This window comes from Oncorhynchus masou, chromosome 28 (assembly GCF_036934945.1).
Source record: "Oncorhynchus masou masou isolate Uvic2021 chromosome 28, UVic_Omas_1.1, whole genome shotgun sequence".
Lineage (NCBI taxonomy): Eukaryota > Metazoa > Chordata > Actinopteri > Salmoniformes > Salmonidae > Oncorhynchus > Oncorhynchus masou.
The window spans coordinates 29,608,990-29,629,732 of record NC_088239.1 but is presented as its reverse complement, the minus strand read 5'-3'; the positions used below and the strand labels follow the sequence as shown (position 1 = coordinate 29,629,732).

Sequence of the window (20,743 nt, the reverse complement as noted above, 5' to 3'; positions counted from 1 at the left end):
CATTTCAAGGTCCTGGAGTGGCCTAGCCAGTCTCCAGATCTCAACCCCATAGAAAATCTTTGGAGGGAGTTGAAAGTCCGTGTTGCCCAGCAACAGCCCCAAAACATCACTGCTCTAGAGGAGATCTGCATGGAGGAATGGGACAAAATACCAGCAACAGTGTGTGAAAACCTTGTGAAGACTTACAGAAAACGTTTGACCTCTGTCATTGCCAACAAAGGGTATATAACAAAGTATTGAGAACTTTTGTTATTGACCAAATACTTATTTTCCACCATAATTTGCAAATAAATTCATTAAAACAATATGATTTTCTGGATTTTTGTCTTCTCATTTTGTCTGTCATAGTTGAAGTGTACCTATGATGAAAATAAAATAATTATAAATATACTCTTTCAAAATGCAGATGTTTATTTCCTTATGGATCCATTATGATTTACTATGGGAATAAATATCACTGAATGACAGAAATATTGGAACAAAGTAGGCTAATAAAAGGTAAACAAATTGTTGCTTACTGGAAAATACTCTCTCAAACACACATGGTCACATTGTACAGTGGCATTTTGGCTATTAGCAGGGCTATTAGCAGGACTAAGTTGCCTAGGAGGAGGGTAGGGGGAGAATTCTATCATCAAATTTATTTCTTAGTTAGGTTGGTTGTGTCACAGCTGTCCGTGATTGGTTGCAATTTCAGTTTAATATACCAGAAAATACAGCACAAATAATACAACAAATATTGTGATAAACTCAAATAACCTAATTGATAATTAATTTGAACCTTTTCCTAAAGAAGTGGCGCAGGCGTCTAAGACACTGCATTGCAGTTCAAACTGTGTTGCTACAGATGCTGGTTTGATACCTGTGCCGGCCGCGACCGTGAGACCCACAAGGCGGCTTTTGGTTTCTCTTTCTCTAGAAACAAGACTAAAGAATTCTAAATAACAAACTGGCTTTATTTACTAATTAGTGAGAATGTCTCACCCCATGTTCAAGAATGGCCTTGTTCTCGCTCACTCTAGGTTAAATGAAAACAAAATAATTTCCAAAATATTGTTATTTTTTTAAACAAAGCAGAAATTATTATTATTATTATTATTATTATTAATGAATTTAGAATTATATAAACCCCCTTAGATATTCTCACAGATCAGATTTGCCCAAACAAAAAAATCGATATTAATTTAGAATCCTCCAATCCTCTTATGCTCTTAGTGCTGTAGCCAACTCCCGACCGTCACGTTGTACAGCGCCATATTTTCCATTCTAACTGAAACCCTGAGGGTTTTGTTGTAAATTTTTATTGGAATAGAAACACCATAATATTAATCAAATTAATTAAGCTACATTTCTTAAAATGAATCCCATATACTATGTTCTTACAAAAAAGTTTACATTTTATAGTAATGCCAATATTGAAGATGATCAAATGCTTCTCAAAGATGCCCTCTGGTGATCAAACTAGCACTAACTGGCATTAATGCTAAACATTCTGCAATATGACGCAACTTTTACAGGAGGAACCACTGTATCTGACATGTGTTAGCTCGCTAGCAGTTGATGTGAAGTCCCCAAAATGATTTGAAATAACGATTGAGGTAGCCATGTAATCAGTGCTTGACTTGGACTGCAATAGGTGCCGGTAATCATTTTGGGGGTAGGTATTGTTTATATTTAGGTGCAAGAGCTTCACATTACTTTTGAGCTAATATTCTATAATAGGAACAGGAGCTCAAGCAGTAGAACATTTTAGGTGCTGGTCAAGCACTGCATGTAATCTAGCTAAACACAACTTTTATTTATGGTCATTTAAATTAGTTAACTTACCCGTTTAAAGCTGTCCAGTGGGTATTTGATTTGCGAACTCAGTCACATTTGTGCAAAAGAAACACTGCTAACCAAACAGTGCTAGGTGCATGTGCACTTCAATTAAAGGGTAACCACTCAAAATGTAAATATCTTAGATTTTTCCCAGATATTAAATTAAACCCTGATGGGGTTTTAACATTGTTGTGACCATAGAACATCCAAGCTTTTGCTAATTTTTGCTATAAACAATGTGTGCTTATTATAGCGAAAACCATAAGAAATGGGAGAAATCAGAAATCTGGAAAATAAAAAAAAGAAAGAAATACCCAAAGAAATATAACGGAATTAGGCAAAAAATAAAAAAATATTTTTAAGGGCCCTACCAACGTTTTTTGCTATGCATGACTTCATGTCATCCTGCAGCACAGCATTTGGGGGAAAGTTGAGGTCAGTTCCAATGTTGCCTATGCACCCAAGAGCGAAAGAGTTTGGGCCATCCTAGAATTGTTGTAATTTAGAGTAATATAATATACACCATTTAACAGACACTATGGATACGGTTATAGATGATTTGCAACACATGTATGTAGTGCTTATGAAGGCTTTATTGAGACTTTATGAAGCCTTTATAAGCTGGACTTAATTTAAAGCGGAAACACATTCTCTCCTAATGGAGCTGAGGAATCCAGAGTCACATTCCTCCCACAGCATTCCTTCAGACAAACTGCATTCTTGAAACTGTCTGGTGTGGGTGTGCTTGAAATGACCACCTCTACCTCATCTCGTTCCTTACAGCCCTTCCCAATTCGTTCCGGTCGCAAAAATCAAATCAAATTTATTTATATAGCCCTTCGTACATCAGCTGATATCTCAAAGCGTTTTACAGAAACCCAGTCTAAAACCCCAAACAGCAAGCAATGCAGGTGTTGAAGCATGGTGGCTAGGAAAAGCTCCCTAGAAATGCCAAAACCTAGGAAGAAACCTAGAGAGGAACCAGGCTATGTGGGGTGGCCAGTCCTCCTCTGGCTGTGCCGGGTGGAGATTATAACAGAACATGGCCAAGATGTTCAAATGTTCATAAATGACCAGCATGGTCCAATAATAATAAGGCAGAACAGTTGAAACTGGAGCAGCAGCACGGCCAGGTGGACTGGGGACAGCAAGGAGTCATCATGTCAGGTAGCCCTGAGGCATGGTCCTAGGGCTCAGGTCCTCCGAGAGAGAGAAAGAAAGAGAGAATTAGAGAGAGCATACTTAAATTCACACAGGACACCGAATAAGACAGGAGTCGCTCTGGATAAGAGCGTCTGCTAAATGACTTAAATGTAAATGTAAATGAGAAGTACTCCAGATATAACAAACTGACCCTAGCCCCCGACACATAAACTACTGCAGCATAAATACTGGAGGCTGAGACAGGAGGGGTCAGGAGACACTGTGGCCCCATCCGAGGACACCCTCGGACAGGGCCAAACAGGAAGGATATAACCCCACCCACTTTGCCAAAGCACAGCCCCCACACCACGAGAGGGATATCTTCAACCACCAACTTACCATCCTGAGACAAGCCCGAGTATAGCCCAGGCAGCAGAGAACTGGAAGGAAAGGCGGCCAAATTAGGTTTTGGCTTTAGGGATGATCAATAAGATACACCTGCTGGAGCGAGTGCTACGGGTGGGTGTTTCCATCGTGAAGAGTGAACTGAGATAAGGTGGAGCTTTACCTAGCATAGACTTGTAGATGACCTGGAGCCAGTGGGTCTGGCGATGAACATGTAGCGAGGGTCAGCCGACGAGAGCATACAGGTCGCAGTGGTGGGTGGTATAAGGTGCTTTAGTAACAAAATGGATGGCACTGTGATAAACTGCATCCAGTTTGCTGAGTAGAGTATTGGAAGCTATTTTGTAGATGACATCGCCGAAGTCGAGGATCGGTAGGATAGTCAGTTTTACTAGGGTAAGTTTGGCGGCGTGAGTGAAGGAGGCTTTGTTGCGAAATAGAAAGCTGACTCTAGATTTGATTTTGGATTGGAGATGTTTGATATGAGTCTGGAAGGAGAGTTTGCAGTCTAGCCAGACACCTAGGTACTTATAGTTGTCCACATATTCTAGGTCGGAACCATTCAGGGTGGCGATGCTAGTCAGGCGTGCGGGTGCAGGCAGCGAATGGTTGAAAAGCATGCATTTGGTTTTACTAACGTTTAAGAGCAGGTGGAGGCAACAGAAGGAGTGTTGTATGGCATTGAAGCTCGTTTGGAGGTTAGATAGCACAGTGTCCAAGGAAGGGCCAGAAGTATACAGAATGGTGTCGTCTGCGTAGAGGTGGATCAGGGAATGGCCCGCAGCAAGAGCAACATCATTGATATATACAAGAAAAGAGTTGGCCCGAGAATTGAACCCTGTGGTACCCCCATAGAGACTGCCAGAGGACCAGAAAACATGCCCTCCGATTTGACACACTGAACTCTGTCTGCAAAGTAGTTGGTGGGGGGGGGCAGAGCTGTTGGCCAAGGTTGGAGTAGACAGGAGGAAGGCATGGCCAGCTGTTGAGGAATGCTTGTTGAAGTTTTCGATTATCATTGATTTATCGGTGGTGACCGTGTTACCTAGCATCAGTGCAGTGGGCAGCTGGGAGGAGGTGCTCTTGTTCTCCATGGACTTTACAGTGTCCCAGAACTTTTTGGAGTGAGAGCTACAGGGTACAAATTTCTGCTTGAAAAAGCTGGCCTTTGCTTTCCTGACTGACTGCGTGTATTGGTTCCTGACTTCTCTGAACAATTGTATATCGCGGGGACTATTCGATGCTATGGCAGTCCGCCACAGGATGTTTTTGTTCTGGTCGAGGGCAGTCAGGTCTGGAGTGAACCAAGGGCTATATCTGTTCTTAGTTCTGCATTTTTTGAACAGAGCATGCTTGTCTAAGATGGTGAGGAAGTTACTTTTAAAGAATGACCAGGCACCCTCAACTGACGGGATGAGGTCAATATCCTTCCAGGATACCCGGGCCAGGTCGATTAGAAAGGCCTGCTCGCAGAAGTGTTTTAGGGAGCGTTTGACCGTGATGAGGGGTGGTCGTTTGACCGCGGACCCGTAGCGTAGGCAGTAATCGCTGAGATCCTGATTGAAGACAGCAGAGGTGTATTTGGAGGGCAAGTTGGTCAGGATAATGTCTATTAGGGTGCCCATGTTTACGGATTTAGGGTTGTACTTGGTGGGTTCCTTGATGATTTGTGTGAGATTGAGGGCATCTAGTTTAGATTGTAGGACTGCTGGGGTGTTAAGCATATCCCAGTTTAGGTCACCTAACAGAACAAACTCTGAAGCTTGACGGGGGGCGATCAATTCACAGATGGTGTCCAGAGCACAGCTGGGAGTTGAGGGGGGTCGGTAGCAGGCGGCAACAGTGAGAGACTTATTTCTGGAGAGATTCATTTTTAAAATTAGAAGTTCGAACTGTTTGGGCATAGACCTGGAAAGTATGACAGAACTTTGCAGGCTATCTCTGCAGTAGATTGCAACTCCTTCCCCTTTGGCAGTTCTATCTTGATGGAAAGTGTTATAGTTGGGTATGGAAATCTCAGAATTTTTGGTGGCCTTCCTAAGCTAGGATTCAGACACGGAAAGGACATCAGGGTTGGCAGAGTGTGCTAAAGCAGTGAGTAAAACCAACTTAGGGAGGAGGCTTGTGATGTTGACATGCATGAAACCAAGGATTTTTCAATCACAGAAGTCAACAAATGAGGGTGCAGCCTGGGTTTACCTCCACATCACCCGAGGAACAGAGAAGGAGTAGGATGAGGGTGCGGCTAAAGGCTATCAAAACTGGTCGCCTAGAGCGTTGGGGACAAGGAATAAAAGGAGCAGATTTATGGGCGTGGTAGAATATATTCAGGGCATAATGTGCAGACAGGGGTATGGTGTGGTGCGGGTACAGCGGAAGTAAGCCCAGGCACTGGGTGATGATAAGAGAGGTTGTATCTCTGGACATGCTGGTTATAATGGGTGAGGTCACCGCATGTGTAGGGGGTGGGACAAAGGAGGTATGAGGAGTGGAACTTGGGGCTCCATTGTAAACTAAAACAATGATAACTAACCTGAACAACAGTATACAAGGCATATTGATATTTGAGAGAGAGATATAGCAAGGCATAAAGTATTCGCAGGTCTTGATTGGGAGAGCTAGCTAAAACAACAGGTGAGACAACAACAGCTAATCAGCTAACATAACAACAGCAGGTGAAACGGCGATGACTAGGCAGAGAGGGTCGGATTAACCACACACAGAGCCTGAGTTCGCGGCTGGGGCCGACAGATAAAACATAAATAAACAGAATGGAGTACCGTGATTAATGGACAGTCCAGCAGGCATCAGCTATGTAGCCAAGTGATCATAGTGTCCAGGGGGCAGCAGTAGGTGGAACAGGGAAGCTGCCACTACACTAGCACGCGGGCGACACAGCATTTAAAGTTAGTAGCCCGGGGGGTCTGCTCAGACGGAGGCCGGTGGAAGGCACAGCGGAGTATTTGTCGGCAGACCAGACGTGGTGGTGCGGCGGGGAGCCGCGTCGACAGAGAATCCAAGCCAGATGGCGAGAGGTATTGGCTCACGGCTAACTGGTGCTAGCTTCGTGGCAGTGGCGTTAGCCACTATAGCCAATCGGTAGCAGCAGTGATCCGGTGCCAAGGTCCAGAGTTTACAGCAAGGATCCGGTGGAGTATTGGGCTCTAGCCGTGTATGAGTGGGGTTCGGGTGAACAGCTGAGTAGGCCGGGGGGTGGGCCTCAGGGATAGTTTTGGTACTGGGTGCCACGGAGGGTGCAAGCTAGCTGTGAAGATTAGAAGTAGTGGCCCAGGGGTTACGGCAGGAATTCGGCGTTGTTGTGGAGAGACAGTCCGATACTGGTCGATTGGCGAGTAATATCCAGGCTAAGAACAGGGCTGGCATCTGTGCAGAAGGTAAAAGCCGCTAGCAGTGGCTAACAATGACTAAATAGCTTGTAGCTAATTAGCTGGTTAGCTTCTGGAGGTTCTTGAATGTGTTCTAAAGTTAAAAAATAATAGCGATTCCATATCACATTGGGTGAGGCAGGTTACCGGAAGGTATAATCGAATTAAAAATCGAAAAGAGATTGATATTTTTTGGGGGAAATATATACAAAAAATACGAAAAATACAAAAGTACACGAGAGGACGAACAAAACACGACTACACTGCTACGCCATCTTGGATCATCTTGGATGTACTGGGCTGTCCACACTACCCTCTGTAGCGCTTTGCGGTCCAGGGTGGAGCATTTCCCATACCAAGCGGTGATGCAGTCAGTCAATATGCACTCGATGGTGCAGCTGTAGAACTTTTGAGGATCCGAGGACCCATGCCTAATCTTTTCAGCCTCCTTAGGGGAAGAAGCACTGCCTTGCCCTCTTCACAACTGTGCGGGTGTGTGGACCATGTTAAGTCCTTAGTGATCTGGACACCAAGGAACTTGAAGCTTTCAACCCACTCCACAATGATGTGGATGGGGGCGTGCTCTCCCCTCTTTCTCCTATAGTCCACGACCAGCTCCTTGGTCTTACTGACATTAAGGAGAGGATGTTGTCCTGGCACCACACTGCTAAGTCTAGGACTTCCTCCCTGTAGACTGACTCATCGCCGTCGGTGATCAGGCCAGCCAATGTCGTATCATCAGCAAACCTGATGATGGTGTTCTAGTCATTCATGGCCACACAGTTGTGGGTGAACAGGGAGTACAGGAGAGAACTAAGCACACACCCCTGAGAGGCCTCCGTGTCATAATTTATTATTGCGTTTGTTCTGTAATTTACCCCCACATCACTGTAATGGAATTGTGTCATATGGACAGCCAAATTGAACTGGGACTCTTGGAGATCAAGTGGCGGGATTGGGATACTCAGATCTGGAAGCTCTTGGTTTAGTCTCTGTGAGGGATGTTGCTAAACACACACACACACACACACAACAATAGTTTCAGATGGATGGCGGGCATATCAGTCGCAGGCCAGGAAGTCTGCAGTGTGCCTTGAGGTGGTCATGGCAGATTGAAATGTTCAGCTGCACTGTGTCAACAGCCCTGTGTGTGTGTGTGTGTGTGTGTGTGTGTGTGTGTGTGTGTGTGTGTGTGTGTGTGTGTGTGTGTGTGTGTGTGTGTGTGTGTGTGTGTGTGTGTGTGTGTGTGTGTGTGTGTGTGTGTGTGTAGAGGGGGGCGTGTTTACTTAACCTGTCTCAGCATACACAGCCCAGTCCTCACCTCCTCTCTGTCTGGCCACAGCAGAGCAGTGACAGATAGGAGGGGCATGGCGTTGTCTCCAGTTTCATATCCCTCTTACTGGAGAAACATGAAAATGCAGTGTTCTTTAAAGCCTTCTTCACAGTGTGTGTGTGTGTGTGGGGGGGCATTTTGTTAGTCCCCACAAGGTCAAATACTATTTCTAGGGAATTTCAGGGTTAAGGTTATAATTAGTGTTAGGGTTATAATTACGTTAAGGGTTAGGGTTAGGAGCTAGGGTTAAGAGTTATGGTTAGGAGTTAGGGTTAGGTTTTGGGGTTAGGTTTAAGGTTAGGGTACGGGTTAGGGAAAATAGGATTTTGAATGGGACTGAATTGTGTGTCCCAACAAGGTTAGCTGTGTGTGTGTGTGTGTGTGTGTGTGTGTGTGTGTGTGTGTGTGTGTGTGTGTGTGTGTGTGTGTGTGTGTGTGTGTGTGTGTGTGTGTGTGTGTGTGTGTGTGTGTGTGTGTGTGTGTGTGTGTGTGTGTGTGTGTGTGTGTGTGTGTGTGTGTGTGAATGACTGCAGGCGATAGAGCTTCAAAAAGACTGACATTCAATCCCCTGAACCTCTGCTCCCTATTCGCCTGGCAAGGCCAAGACCATAGCCTCTCTCTCTATCTGTGTCAGTCAGTCTGTGTGTCCCAAATGGCAGCCTATTCCCTTTATAGCACACTACTTTTGACCAGAGCCCAATGAGCTGGTTCTATGGGCCCCGGTCAAAAGTAGTGCACTATAAAGGGATTAGGGTGCCATTTGGAACACAGCCAGGGTGGGTGGGCGGGTGCTTATACTTACTGGTCTGTACTCAGTGGCCTTTGTAGAGATTAGCAGTGTTTCAATCATAGACCCATAGAGACATCTGCAAAACATCAGAACTGGGTTAAAAACAACCCAGCACTGGGTAAATAGTGGACAGAACACACATTGGGTTATTTTGACCCACTTATTTGGGTTGCTTTCTTTGAAGACTGGAGGCATGGATTAGTAGGAGTGTGGCATTCAAATAGTTATTTTTGGCCACCCATGAGAGTAAATGTAATTCCAGTTCTGTTCTGTTGTGATCACATGTTAAGGTTAATCACTGATACTTTTGAAGCTTTAATGCCTTTGCATATTTCAATGTTGGGATGGTCACCACTTTATTGTTTTAAATTGTATTAAAATGTCCCTTCAATATTTTTGCACATATATTAATATGTCTGTATGTATATGTATAATAATATGTATATTAATTATAATATTAACATTTATTGTAATATTATTTGAAGTGGTAAAGCTCCCAACAATGGGATATACAAAGGCACCTGAGGAACTCATAATCTTGTAAAAGCTACAAACATGTGATGGCAATAGAACACATTATGAACCAGAATGACATTTACTTTCGTGGGTGGCCAAAAATAACTATTTGAAAGCCACGCCCCTACTAAGCCACGCCTCCAGTCTTTTGATCTGACCTGGTAGCTCGATTACCCAGCATCAATAACCCAACAACCCAGATAAGGCTGCTTTCACATAGGAAGCGCAATTCTAATATTATTTTCACTATTTGGTCTTCTGACCAATTAGATCCGCTCTGAAAAGGATCTGATGTGATTGGTTAAAGGCCAATTAGTTGAAAAAATAGCATAAGTGACTCAAGTGGCTGGGTCAAAATAAAGTGTGTTCTGTCCAATATTGACCTAAATTGGGTTGTTATTAAGCCAGCATTTTTTTTTGAGTGTAGGATGCTTTCTTACGGGGTTGCTTAAGGCTGTGCTGCACTGTTACAACTTTAACTGGATGGCACAAAAATACAATGTATTTGTCTTAATATACAAATTGTGCTACTTATTTTCGTGAACAAGTAGTACAGCGTTAGCTAACACCTGGTAACATAGTCTTTGGCACCTCTTCCTGTTAGCTACAATAATCTAATCAAAATACAATCTTATTAATGTAAGCATTCTTATCTGAACTTGTCAAAACTTGACTGTACAGACTCATGGCTGCCTTTGAGGATGAATCCAATCGGGTCTTGACGGGAGGCTTTAAGGTAGCCAGCCCGCCAGCCAGGGAACCCTCTCACCTTTGCTGCGGTAATGTAGCTGTCAAGAGCAGTGGGAGGGCCCACATAAACAATTTATCTAATGGTTTTCGACACGGCACTCACTCACGCACACACAAACACACACACTCCGTGCTCCGCACTCAGGGTTTGGCAGACAATGGGCACTGTATGCCGCTCCCACCGTACGCTTTAGGATGTTTGTCTTTTTCAGGGATTAAAGGGATCCAGGAAATGATCTCACTGTCCTAGTTTCTGGGACAGGAGTCAGCCAATAACCTAGTTCTGATGAGGACACGTGGAGGAGAAATCAAAGACATAACGCTGCTATGTTCTGTGGTGTTATGTTCTGTGTTTAGTGCCTTGGAAATATTGTGTGGGAACCCTATCCCCTAGTGTACTACTTTTGACCAAGTGCACAATTTTGACCAGGATCTCGTTGAAAGTATTGCACTGTACAGGGAATAGGGTGCCATTTGATGTGCTCTGTGTGGACTCCCTGCACACTTGTGAGACCAGGGCCTGCACAACTGCCAACCTGTCACTGTAATTGGAGATGGCACTCACTGACAGAGAGAGAGTGATAGAGAGAGAGAACTGATGTATGTACGAGTGCGAGTGATTTTGTAGATCTTGTTTGGTTGAGTATTGATCTTTGCGTTAGGGCTTGTTTGCAGTGACACCCTACCTCATTACTCAGTACACGTCTTTGTTTATACACACACACACACACACACACACACACACACACACACACACACACACACACACACACACACAGTTGGCCTGTTATGATTAAGTAAAGGAGGTCAGGCAATAGAGGAGATCAGGATGGCAGTTTTCAGCCACAATAGACTAGAGCCGTAGTTCAAGTGAAGTGACCAACAGACAAACCTTTTTAGTAGTTTAACTAAGCTTTGTTGAAGATGCTCCTAATCTCGATTCTACACTACTTGTTCATTTGACAGCAAGCCTAGCTAATCGTCCTGTGAACTACTCAGTCACTACTGTACTTAATCTCGTTCCCAGGCACTTCCGCCCAAAAGCTTCCGCCCAAATATGGCCTTCCTTAACTAATACAAAAAGACCAGGAGAAATTCCGGGCGCATTGGCATTGGCTTAATCTACCAACCAATCATCTCCCACAACACCTTCCCCCTAACCCTCCTCAACGCCTCGCATCTCAGTGCAAGAGGCATCACTGCAGTACCTGGTTCAAATCCAGGCTGCATCACAACCGGCCATGATTGGGAGTCCCATAGGGCGGCGCACAATTGGCCCAGTGTCATCCGGGTTTGGCCGGGGTAGGCCATCATAATAAATAAGAATTTGTTCTTAACTGACTTGCCTAGTTAAATAAAGGTAATAAAAAATAAAGGCCAACTTTGAATAGTTTATATCACAGGCTTAAATGTGGTGTGTGTAATAGCCTGGGGATGAGGTTACTACTGTACTGTACGTACTTGCAAAAATGTACTTGCAAAAACAAAAAAAGGTAGAACAATTTTTTATATTTTTTATATATGTTTGTTCTCTGACTTTTTGTGTCGTTTTTTTCTAATAATTTTACTCGACATTCCCTCTGCACTGATATTTTTTGGTTTTCATAATTTTGTAGTTTCTAACCCCTTTTTCTCATTTCCCTGCTGCAGTGTCATCAATATACTTTCTCCATAATTTTGTAGTTCTCTCTGTATATTGTGAAGCTTTTTCTAACCAGGTTTTCCACCTCCTGTCCCCCTCTGCAGTGTCATCATGCATCACCACGTACAAGAAGATGCCTCCGCCGGTACCGCCGCGCACAACCCCGCCCAAGCCCTTTATCTCCATCACGGCCCAGAGCAGCACCGAGTCGGCCCAGGACACCTACATGGACGGGGGGTCAGGCCCCCGGACCCACATCAGCACCTCCCAGCCCGGCCTGTCCAACTCCAGAGAGAGCATCGACAGTATGAAGGTATATCATATAACAAAGTATATTGTGTATTCTGAAAATATTATAAAACTTAACGGTATGTCAATAATCTGTTTTTGACATTTGTGATTTTATCAGTGTCAATTTGTGTTTTTGTCAAATCAATAAAAAGATAAATACATTTTTTTTTTAAACATATTTGATTGTTTATTTTATTATTATTATTATTATTATAAAGGCCCTGACGGCAGCCATCGAGGCAGCTAATGCCCAAGTCCACGGTCCAGCCAGCCAGCATGTCACCAACAGCACCATCACCGCCACCAACATTGCCTCCACCAACATCAAGAGAGACACCCTACGGAAGTGCCTCTCCATAGGGATACAGGTCAGAGAACAGACACAGATATGCCTATGAGCGTATTGACCAAACAATGACTACATGCTGACCACACACTGACCTGTGGTCTGTTCTTAATTGACTTATCTCGGTTAAAACCCAAACTAAAATCTTGCGTAATTTGGTCTGATTCTACCATTTCATGTTTACATAGTCTGTCCAGGAGAGATTATTAAAAAAAAAAGTAAAAAAAAAAAAAGTTAATATAAATAAAGTTTGTAAAAAATAAAGTTTATATAAAAATACAACAACAACAACAAATCTGTGGATGGTTGCAGGTGGATGGACCAGAGGAGGTTGGGGGGACAGAGGAGCACTCCAAGTTCCAGTCAGTAGGCATCCAGGTGGAAGAGGAGAGATGGTGAGAAGCGAGAGAGAAAGAGAGAGCGGAGCGTGTGAATGATTTTCTGCCATTCATGGTAGTGTTTATCTTGTATCCTGTTGCAGTCTGCTGGTGTCTCTGCTAGCTGACTATCCACTCATTGTGCATTCAGTTGGCACCTCTTTTTGACACTCCCCCTCATGCCTGAGAGCTGTATGTGTATAAATGTGTACCTTCGGGTTGGGCCTCGTGACTATAGGCTGTCGGGTCCACCATCCCACCCCACACCTCACTACATAACAGCTGCCCCCAGCTCGGAGGAGTTTGGGCATCAGAGCCCCTTGACTAGGGGGCCCATGCATGCAGTGACAGCTGGGGAAGTGGAGGATGTGTTGGAGGGAGGGGATAGGAAGGGAGTGGGGGCAGTTGGTTGACAGCCATCTGTTGCAGCAGCATTTGTGATGTGGCCAGGCCACTTTGCGAGGGGGGGGGTCTGACAGTGTCCTGTTCTTTTCAATACATGTTTGTGTACAACCCCAACTCCCCCTTTTCCTGCCCTACACGTAACAGTTCCTATAGGTCTCCTATCTCCCCCTAAACCCTTATACTAAAGCCCCTATAGCATGCCAATTGACCACCTCATTGGACAACTGCCCTGGCCCCTGACTGACTTATACAAGGAACATTTGCATAGGCAGGAAGTCAGGATACGTTCCTGGTTCCTGGAGTTGTGTTTAAATATGTCACACAGCAGGCAGTTATGTGTCAGTGTGTCTGCCTGCGTAACTCCCATCCACTTGGCACAGTAACCCCTCTGTTAGTCAGAGCTGAGGGGAGATGACCAATTTAGAGACTGCACTAGATGCAGTAATCTAATTTCATACTGTACACAGAACATGTTTAGGAATCAAAGAGCCCAGTCTCAACCTACAAAGGTCATGCACAGGACTGCAGTTTCAGAGTCAGATGGAGAAATCTGGACTGTATACCAAACGGCAACCTATTACTTAAAGTACACTGCATTTGACCAGAGACCTATGGCTGGGCGTATTTGCCCGGGTCAAAAGTAGTGCACAACATAAAGAATAGGGTGCCAATTGGGATAAAGTAATCTGGAGTTTTTCCTCAAACAGCTTTCCTCAGCTGACTCGCCAAGCATTGAAAAGGAAGCACATCTCCAAGCAGCCAAGGAAAACATTAACTCCTGTAGACACTTCCACGAGTCAAGTGGCTCTGGGGGTTTAATGTCACACATGTGCCTTCCCTTAGTGCATGTTTGTATTTGTGTGCGTGTGTCTGTGTGTGTCGCAGCCGGTCCGTTCTGGGAGGTCATGGTCTGGGCAGAGTGCCCCTATACACTAGATTCCCAGACGGTGAGAGTGCATCTCTTCTGTGGCCCTACCCCACTCACAGAAAAGGTGTGAGTGTGTGTGTGTGTGTGGGGGGGGGGGGTCATAACCTCACCTCAGTGTTTGAACTGGGCTTAAGCCTGCCAAACTGAGAGGGAGTGGAGGAGAGCAGTAAAAGAGAGGAACACTACAAACAAACTGGCTGCCTTTCCAAGACATCTGTCAGTTGTCTGCGCAGACAACTCAGACAAAATGACTCAAGTAAATGTCATCCAGTAAAATACTACTTGAGTAAAAGTCTACATTTGTTTTTAAGTATGTGTAAGTATTAGCAGTATATGTAATTGTTAAAATATACTTAATTATCAAAGATAAAAGTATAAATATTTCCAGATTCCTTTCTAGCAAACTAGATGACACAATGTTCTTATTTTTATGGTGGGGTAGCCCCCCCCCCTCCCACTCCAACATTCAGACATCATTTACAAATGAAACATGTGTTTTTAGTAAGTTTGCCAGGTCAGAGACAGTAGGGATGACCAGGGATGTTCTCTTGATAATTGTGTGAATTGGACAATTTTCCTGGCCTGGTAAGTATTCAAAATGTATCGAGTACTTTTTGGTGTCAGGGAAAATGTATGGAGTAGAAAGTACAATGCATTCAGAAAGTATTCAGACCCCTTCCCTTTGTCCACATAACCTTATTATAAAATGGATTCAATATTATGTTTTCCTTATCAATCTACACGCAGTAGCCTATAATGACAAAGCAAAAACAGTTTTTTTAGAAATGTCAGCAAATTTATTATGAATAAAAAACAGAAATACCTTATTTACATAAGTATTCAGACCCTTTGCTATGAGACTCGAAATTGAGCTCAGGTGCATCCTGTTTCCATTGATCATCCTTGAGATGTTTCTACAACTTGATTGGAGTTGACCTGTGGTGAATTAAATTGATTGTACATGATTTGGAAAGGCACACACCTGTCTATATAAGGTCCCACAGTTGACAGTGCATGTCAGATCAACAACCAAGCATTGAGGTCGAAGGAATTGTCCGTAGAGCTCAGAGACAGTATTGTGTCGAGGCACAGATCTGGGGAAGGATACAATAAATTCTGCAGCATTGAAGGTCCCCAAGAACACAGTGGCCTCCATCATTCTTAAATTTTGGAACCACCAAAACTTTTCCTAGAACTGGCCGCCCGGCCAAACTGAGCAATAGAGAGAGAAGGGCCTTGGTCAGGGAGGTGACCAAGAACCCGATGGTCACTCTGACAGAATGCCAACAGCCCACTTGGAGTTTGCCAAAAGGCACCTAAAAGACTCTTGGTCCATGAGAAACAACATTCTCTGGTCTGATGAAACCAAGGTTGAACTCTTTTTCCTTAATGCCAAACGTCACGTCTGGAGAAAACCTGGCACAATCCCTACAGTGAAGCATGGTGGTGGCAGCATCATGCTGTGGGGATATTCTTCAGTGGCAGGGACTGGGAGACTAGTCAGGATCAAAGGAAAGATTAACGGAGCAACATACAGAGAGATCCTTGATGAAAACCTGCTCCAGAGCGCTCAGAACATAGATTGGGGCGAAGGTTCACCATCTAACAGGACAACAACCCTAAACACACAGCCAAGACAACGCAGGAGTGGCTTTGAATGTCTTTGTGGCTCAGCCAGAGCCTGGACTTGAACCCGATATCTGGAGAAACCTGAAAATAGCTGTGCGGCAATGCTCTGCAGAGATGAATGTGAAACTCCCCAAATACAGGTGTGCCAAGCTTGTAGTGTCATACCCAAGAAGACTCGAGGCTGTAAATGCTGCCAAAGGTGCTTCAACAAAGTACTGATTAAAGGGTCTGAATACTTAAGTAAATGTGATACATTTTTTATACATTTGCAAACATTCTAAAAACCTGTTTTTGCTTTGTCATTATGGGGTATTGTGTGTAGATTGATGAGGATTTTCTTTTAATTTCATCAATTTTAGAATAAGGCCAGTGGTTTAAAGTACTTAATTAAGAAAAAATACTTTAAAGTACCACTTAAGTTGTTTTTTGGGGTGTCTATTCTTTACTTTACCATGTATATTTTTGACTAATTTTACTTTTACTTCACTACATTCCTAAATAAAATAATGTACATTTTACTCCATACATTTCCCTGTCACCAAAAAGTACTTGTTACATTTTGAATGCTTAGCAGGACAAGAAAATTGTGAATGCACACACTTATCAAGAGAACATCCCTTGTCATCCCTACTGCCTCTGGTCTGGCGGACTCACGAAACACACATGCTTTGTTTTTAAATGCTTTTGGAGTGTGCCCCTGACTATCCGTGAATTGAAAAATGAAAATGAAAATGGTACCATCTGGTTTGCGTCATATAATGAATTAGAAATTATTCATACTTTTACTTTTTATACTTAAGTACATTTAAAACCAAATTCTTCTAGTCATTTTCTTTGAAAGTATCTTTAGTTTTTCTCAAGTATGACAATTGAGTACGTTTTCCATCACTGAATAAGAGTGTAACGTAATAAAATGTGTAAAAAGTCAAGGGGTCTGTACATTATTTTCTTTAAGAATGTAGTGGAGTAAAAATACAAGTTGTCAAAAATATAAATAGTGAAGTACAGATACCTCTAAAACTCCTTAACTTCTTGGCGCACCCATCCAGTTAGCGGGATCATTTTCGTCAACATCCGCTGAATTGCAGAACGCCAAATTCAAATGAAATTACAAAAAATATTTAATTTTCATGAAATCACAAGTGCAATATAGCAAAACACATCTTAGCTTGTTGTTAATCCACCTGGCGTGTCAGATTTCAAAAAGGCTTTAGAGCAAAAGCTATCCAAGAGTTTATGTTAGGACATCTTTCTCAGCAGATAAAACATTACAAACAGCTAGCAGCAAAGTAGATTGGTCACGAAAGTCAGAAAAGCAATAAAATGAATCACTCACCTTTGATGATCTTCGGATGTTTGCACTCACGAGACTCCCAGTTACACAATAAATGTTCCTTTTGTTCGATAAAGATTAGTTTTTATATCCAAAAACCTCCATTTGGTTGGTGCCTTATGTTCAGAAATCCATAGGCTTGAGCGGTCACGACGGGGCAGACGAAAATTTCAAATAGTATCCATAAAGTTTGTTGAAACATGTCAAACGTTTTTTATAATCAATCCTCAGGTTGTTTTTACAATAAATAATCGATAATATTTCAACCGGACCGTAGCTTTTTCAATAGGAGAGAGAGAGAGAAAATGTCTGCTCCAAGCTGTTGCGCATGCAAAACTCTGCTGGCACCCAGCCATCCATTGACCTGATGTGATCCGTCTTCCTAATTTTTCAGAATAAAAGATTGAAACTATGTCTAAAGACTGTTCACACCATGTGGAAGCCATAGGGAAAGGAATCTGGTTGATATCCCTTTAAATCGAGGGAGGCATGCAATGGAACAGGGAGATTAGTTTCTCTAAGGCACTTCCTTGTTGGATTTTCGTCAGGTTTTCACCTGCAATATCAGTTCTGTTATACTCACAGACAATATTTTGACAGTTTGGAACCTTTAGAGTGTTTTCTATCCTAATCTGACAATTATATGCACATTCTAGATTCTGGGCCTGAGAAATAGGCAGTTTCATTTTGGTACGTTTTTCATCCAAACATCAAAATACTGCCCTCTACACTCAACAGGTTAATAAGTAATACTTTAAAATATTAATGACTGAAGTGCTTAACACAGCTGAATACAGCATTACCAATTTCAATCTAACTTCAAATCCTCATTCAAACAGCAACTACTCTACAGAGATGTTCTGACTTATGTCATGACCCCACACATTCCATATGGTCAACTCATGGCAGCAAATGGGGTAGGTGAAGGTTGGATTTTTTTTCCACAGCTGGCTTTGCAGTCAATAGTGGTCCTAATTTTCAAATCATATTGTCCTCAACCCATTTTGACCGCCTTGAAAAGTCAGAGCCAGAAAGACCTTCTACTGCTTTATGGTCCTGTCAAAGAGGACAAAGGGACAGAGACTGCGACTCTAATGGAACCCTATTCCCTACATAGTGCACAATTTTGACCAGGACCCATAGATCTCTGTTCAAAAGGCTCTGGTCAAAAGTAGTGCACTATAAAAGGTGCCATTTGGGATACACACATGACATGCAGGAACCATTAATATGCCTGGGACACCTAGCGATCCCTCCTACTGATGCGTTTCAGTTCTTAGTGCTAAGCATTTTACGTTTTGACACAAAACTGGGATTGGGCTTATAGCCCGGAACAAACTAGGAGCTAAGAGAAGAATACAATACAATATACAAGTTCCACTGTAGCCACAATCCAGACTGACAGTCATCCAGTTTTGGAGTAGCTTTTCCCCCAGTTGGCGAGCCGAGCAGAACAGAGCAGAGTAGAGCAGAACAGAGTAGCCCAGAGCAGAACCGAGCACAACAGAGCAGAGCAGAACAGAGCAGAGCAGAGTAGAATACAACAGAGCAGAGCAGGCCGCCCTTAACCCCTGAAGTAATTTACAAGGCCCTGTGAAGGACTCCACCTGACTGCACTGTAAAAATAACCAGTGGTGCTTTTGTCTTCTCTCCCTACTGCCACCCTCTCTCTCACTCTCCCTTCTTCCCTCTTTCCTTACTCCACCCCTCCCGCTCTCTCTCTTGCTTCCTTCTCTCCCTCTTCCCTTATCTCTTTTTTCTCTGTCCCTGTCACTCCCTCATCTCATTCCCTACTCCACCCCCCCCCCCTCTCTCTCTCACGCACGCGCTTGTGTTTGGCCTTGCCCCTCTCTGCCCTGACACAGACAGGAAGGTGCTAGGAGGGAGCTGCTATAAAGCATGTTTGTTTGTTCTCTCCTGCTCCTCTCTCCTTCTTGCTCTCTGTTCATGAAAGAAGGGAGATTAATGGAGCAGAGGAGGTATAGATAAATGGGTGAAGTGGAGGAGGAGGGACTGGCCAGAGATGGGGTGAGGCTGATGGATGGAGCGACTTCATGGTCTGTGTGTGTGTGTCACCCTGTGAGCAGGTCATGTCAAAGAGAGAGAGCGAGAGAATGATTTTCTGTCATTCATGTCAGCAGGGCTGTGGCGGTCACAAAATGTTGTCAACCAGTGATTGTCAAATTAGAAATAAAGAAACTAGAATGCCCACCCTAGTCACACCCTGGCCTAACCAAAATAGAGAATAAAAGCCTCTATGGCCAGGGCGTGACATAGGTAGTCCTATATGCAAATTTAGAGTTATTAATGTAACTTTAGCTGTTCTACAAACGTTGGGCTATATGTTTTGATTTTTAATACTTTGTAAGGCTGCATGATGCGACTAATGATGATTTGAAAAAAGTTGCTTTGTTTATTTTTTTTTGCGCAGACTGTACATATTTCATCAGTCTCTCATTCACAATTTGACAAGCACATTTATTTATTTCACCTTTATTTAACCAGGTAGGCAAGTTGAGAACAAGTTCTCATCTCACATGAAGATGAAGATGGTGCCAATGGATTTGGCAGCTCTGCTTCTGGCTCCTAAAAAACTTTGCAGAATTTTTGTTTTTGGTGTGTTATTTCTTACATTACTAGCCCAGATTTTTTGGGTGTTATTACATACAGCCGGAAATAACTTTGGGATATCACAGCGGCGGTAACTCACCAGCATTATGACCAGGAATACAACTTTCCCAAATTGGATACTTATTCCAGAGCCTGCTCCAAAACACCGCCGGCGGAGAAGAGGTATTTGGAGTGGACTTCTAGTCCAACTCAGGAGGCGTGCACACCATCCACCGCTTCAGAGTATATTACTCGGTACTATAATGGATTTTATGCAAATTAGAAACCACATATTCTGAGGCTGCATTTATTGTAGCTGTGGATTTTAACAGCAAATTTGAGGAAAACACTACCAAAGTTCTACCAGCACATCGACTGTAGTACTCGTGCTGGTAAAACATTGGACCACTGCTACTCAACTTTTTGAAATGCCTACAAGGACCTGCCCCGCCCTCCCTTCGACAAATCTGATCACAACTCTATTTTTCTCCGCCCTTCTATACAGTGGCTTGCGAAAGTATTCAGCCACTTGGTATTTTTCCTATGATGTTGCCTTACAACCTGGAATTAAAATGGATTTTTGGGGGGTGTGTATCATTTGATTTAAACAACATGCCTACCACTTTGAGGATGCAAAACATTTTTATTGTGAAACAAACAAGAAATAAGACAAAAAAACAGAACATTTGAGCGTGCTTAACTATACACCCCCCCCCCCCCCCCCAAAAGACAATACTTTGTAGAGCCACCTTTTGCAGCAATTACAGCTGTAAGTATCTTGGGGTATGTCTCTATAAGCTTGGCACATCTAGCCACAGGGATTTTTGCCCATTCTTCAAGGCAAAACAGCACCAGCTCCTTCAAGTTGGATGGGTTCTCCTGGTGTACAGCAATCTTTAAGTCATACCACAGATTCTCAATTCGATTGAGATCTGGGCTTTGACTAGGCCATTCCAAGACATTTAAATGTTTCCCCTTAAACCACTCAAGTGCTGTTTTAGCAGTATGCTTAGGGTCATTATCCTGCTGGAAGGTGAA

At 43.3% G+C, this 20,743-nt stretch overlaps 1 protein-coding gene across 2 annotated transcripts in view; it reads left to right on the top strand.

The window, feature by feature from the left end:
* Positions 1-20,743, top strand: part of dlgap1b (discs, large (Drosophila) homolog-associated protein 1b) — a 282,510-nt gene that overhangs the window by 245,073 nt on the left and 16,694 nt on the right. For both annotated transcript variants that reach the window (XR_010452040.1, XM_064941878.1), the window contains exons 7-9: positions 11,891-12,099; positions 12,296-12,445; positions 12,736-12,818. Coding sequence is in view for 1 of the 2 variants with exons in the window: in XM_064941878.1 (XP_064797950.1) it covers positions 11,891-12,099; positions 12,296-12,445; positions 12,736-12,818 (442 nt within the window). In the remaining variant the exon portion in view is untranslated. The remainder of the gene's footprint in view (positions 1-11,890; positions 12,100-12,295; positions 12,446-12,735; positions 12,819-20,743) is intronic.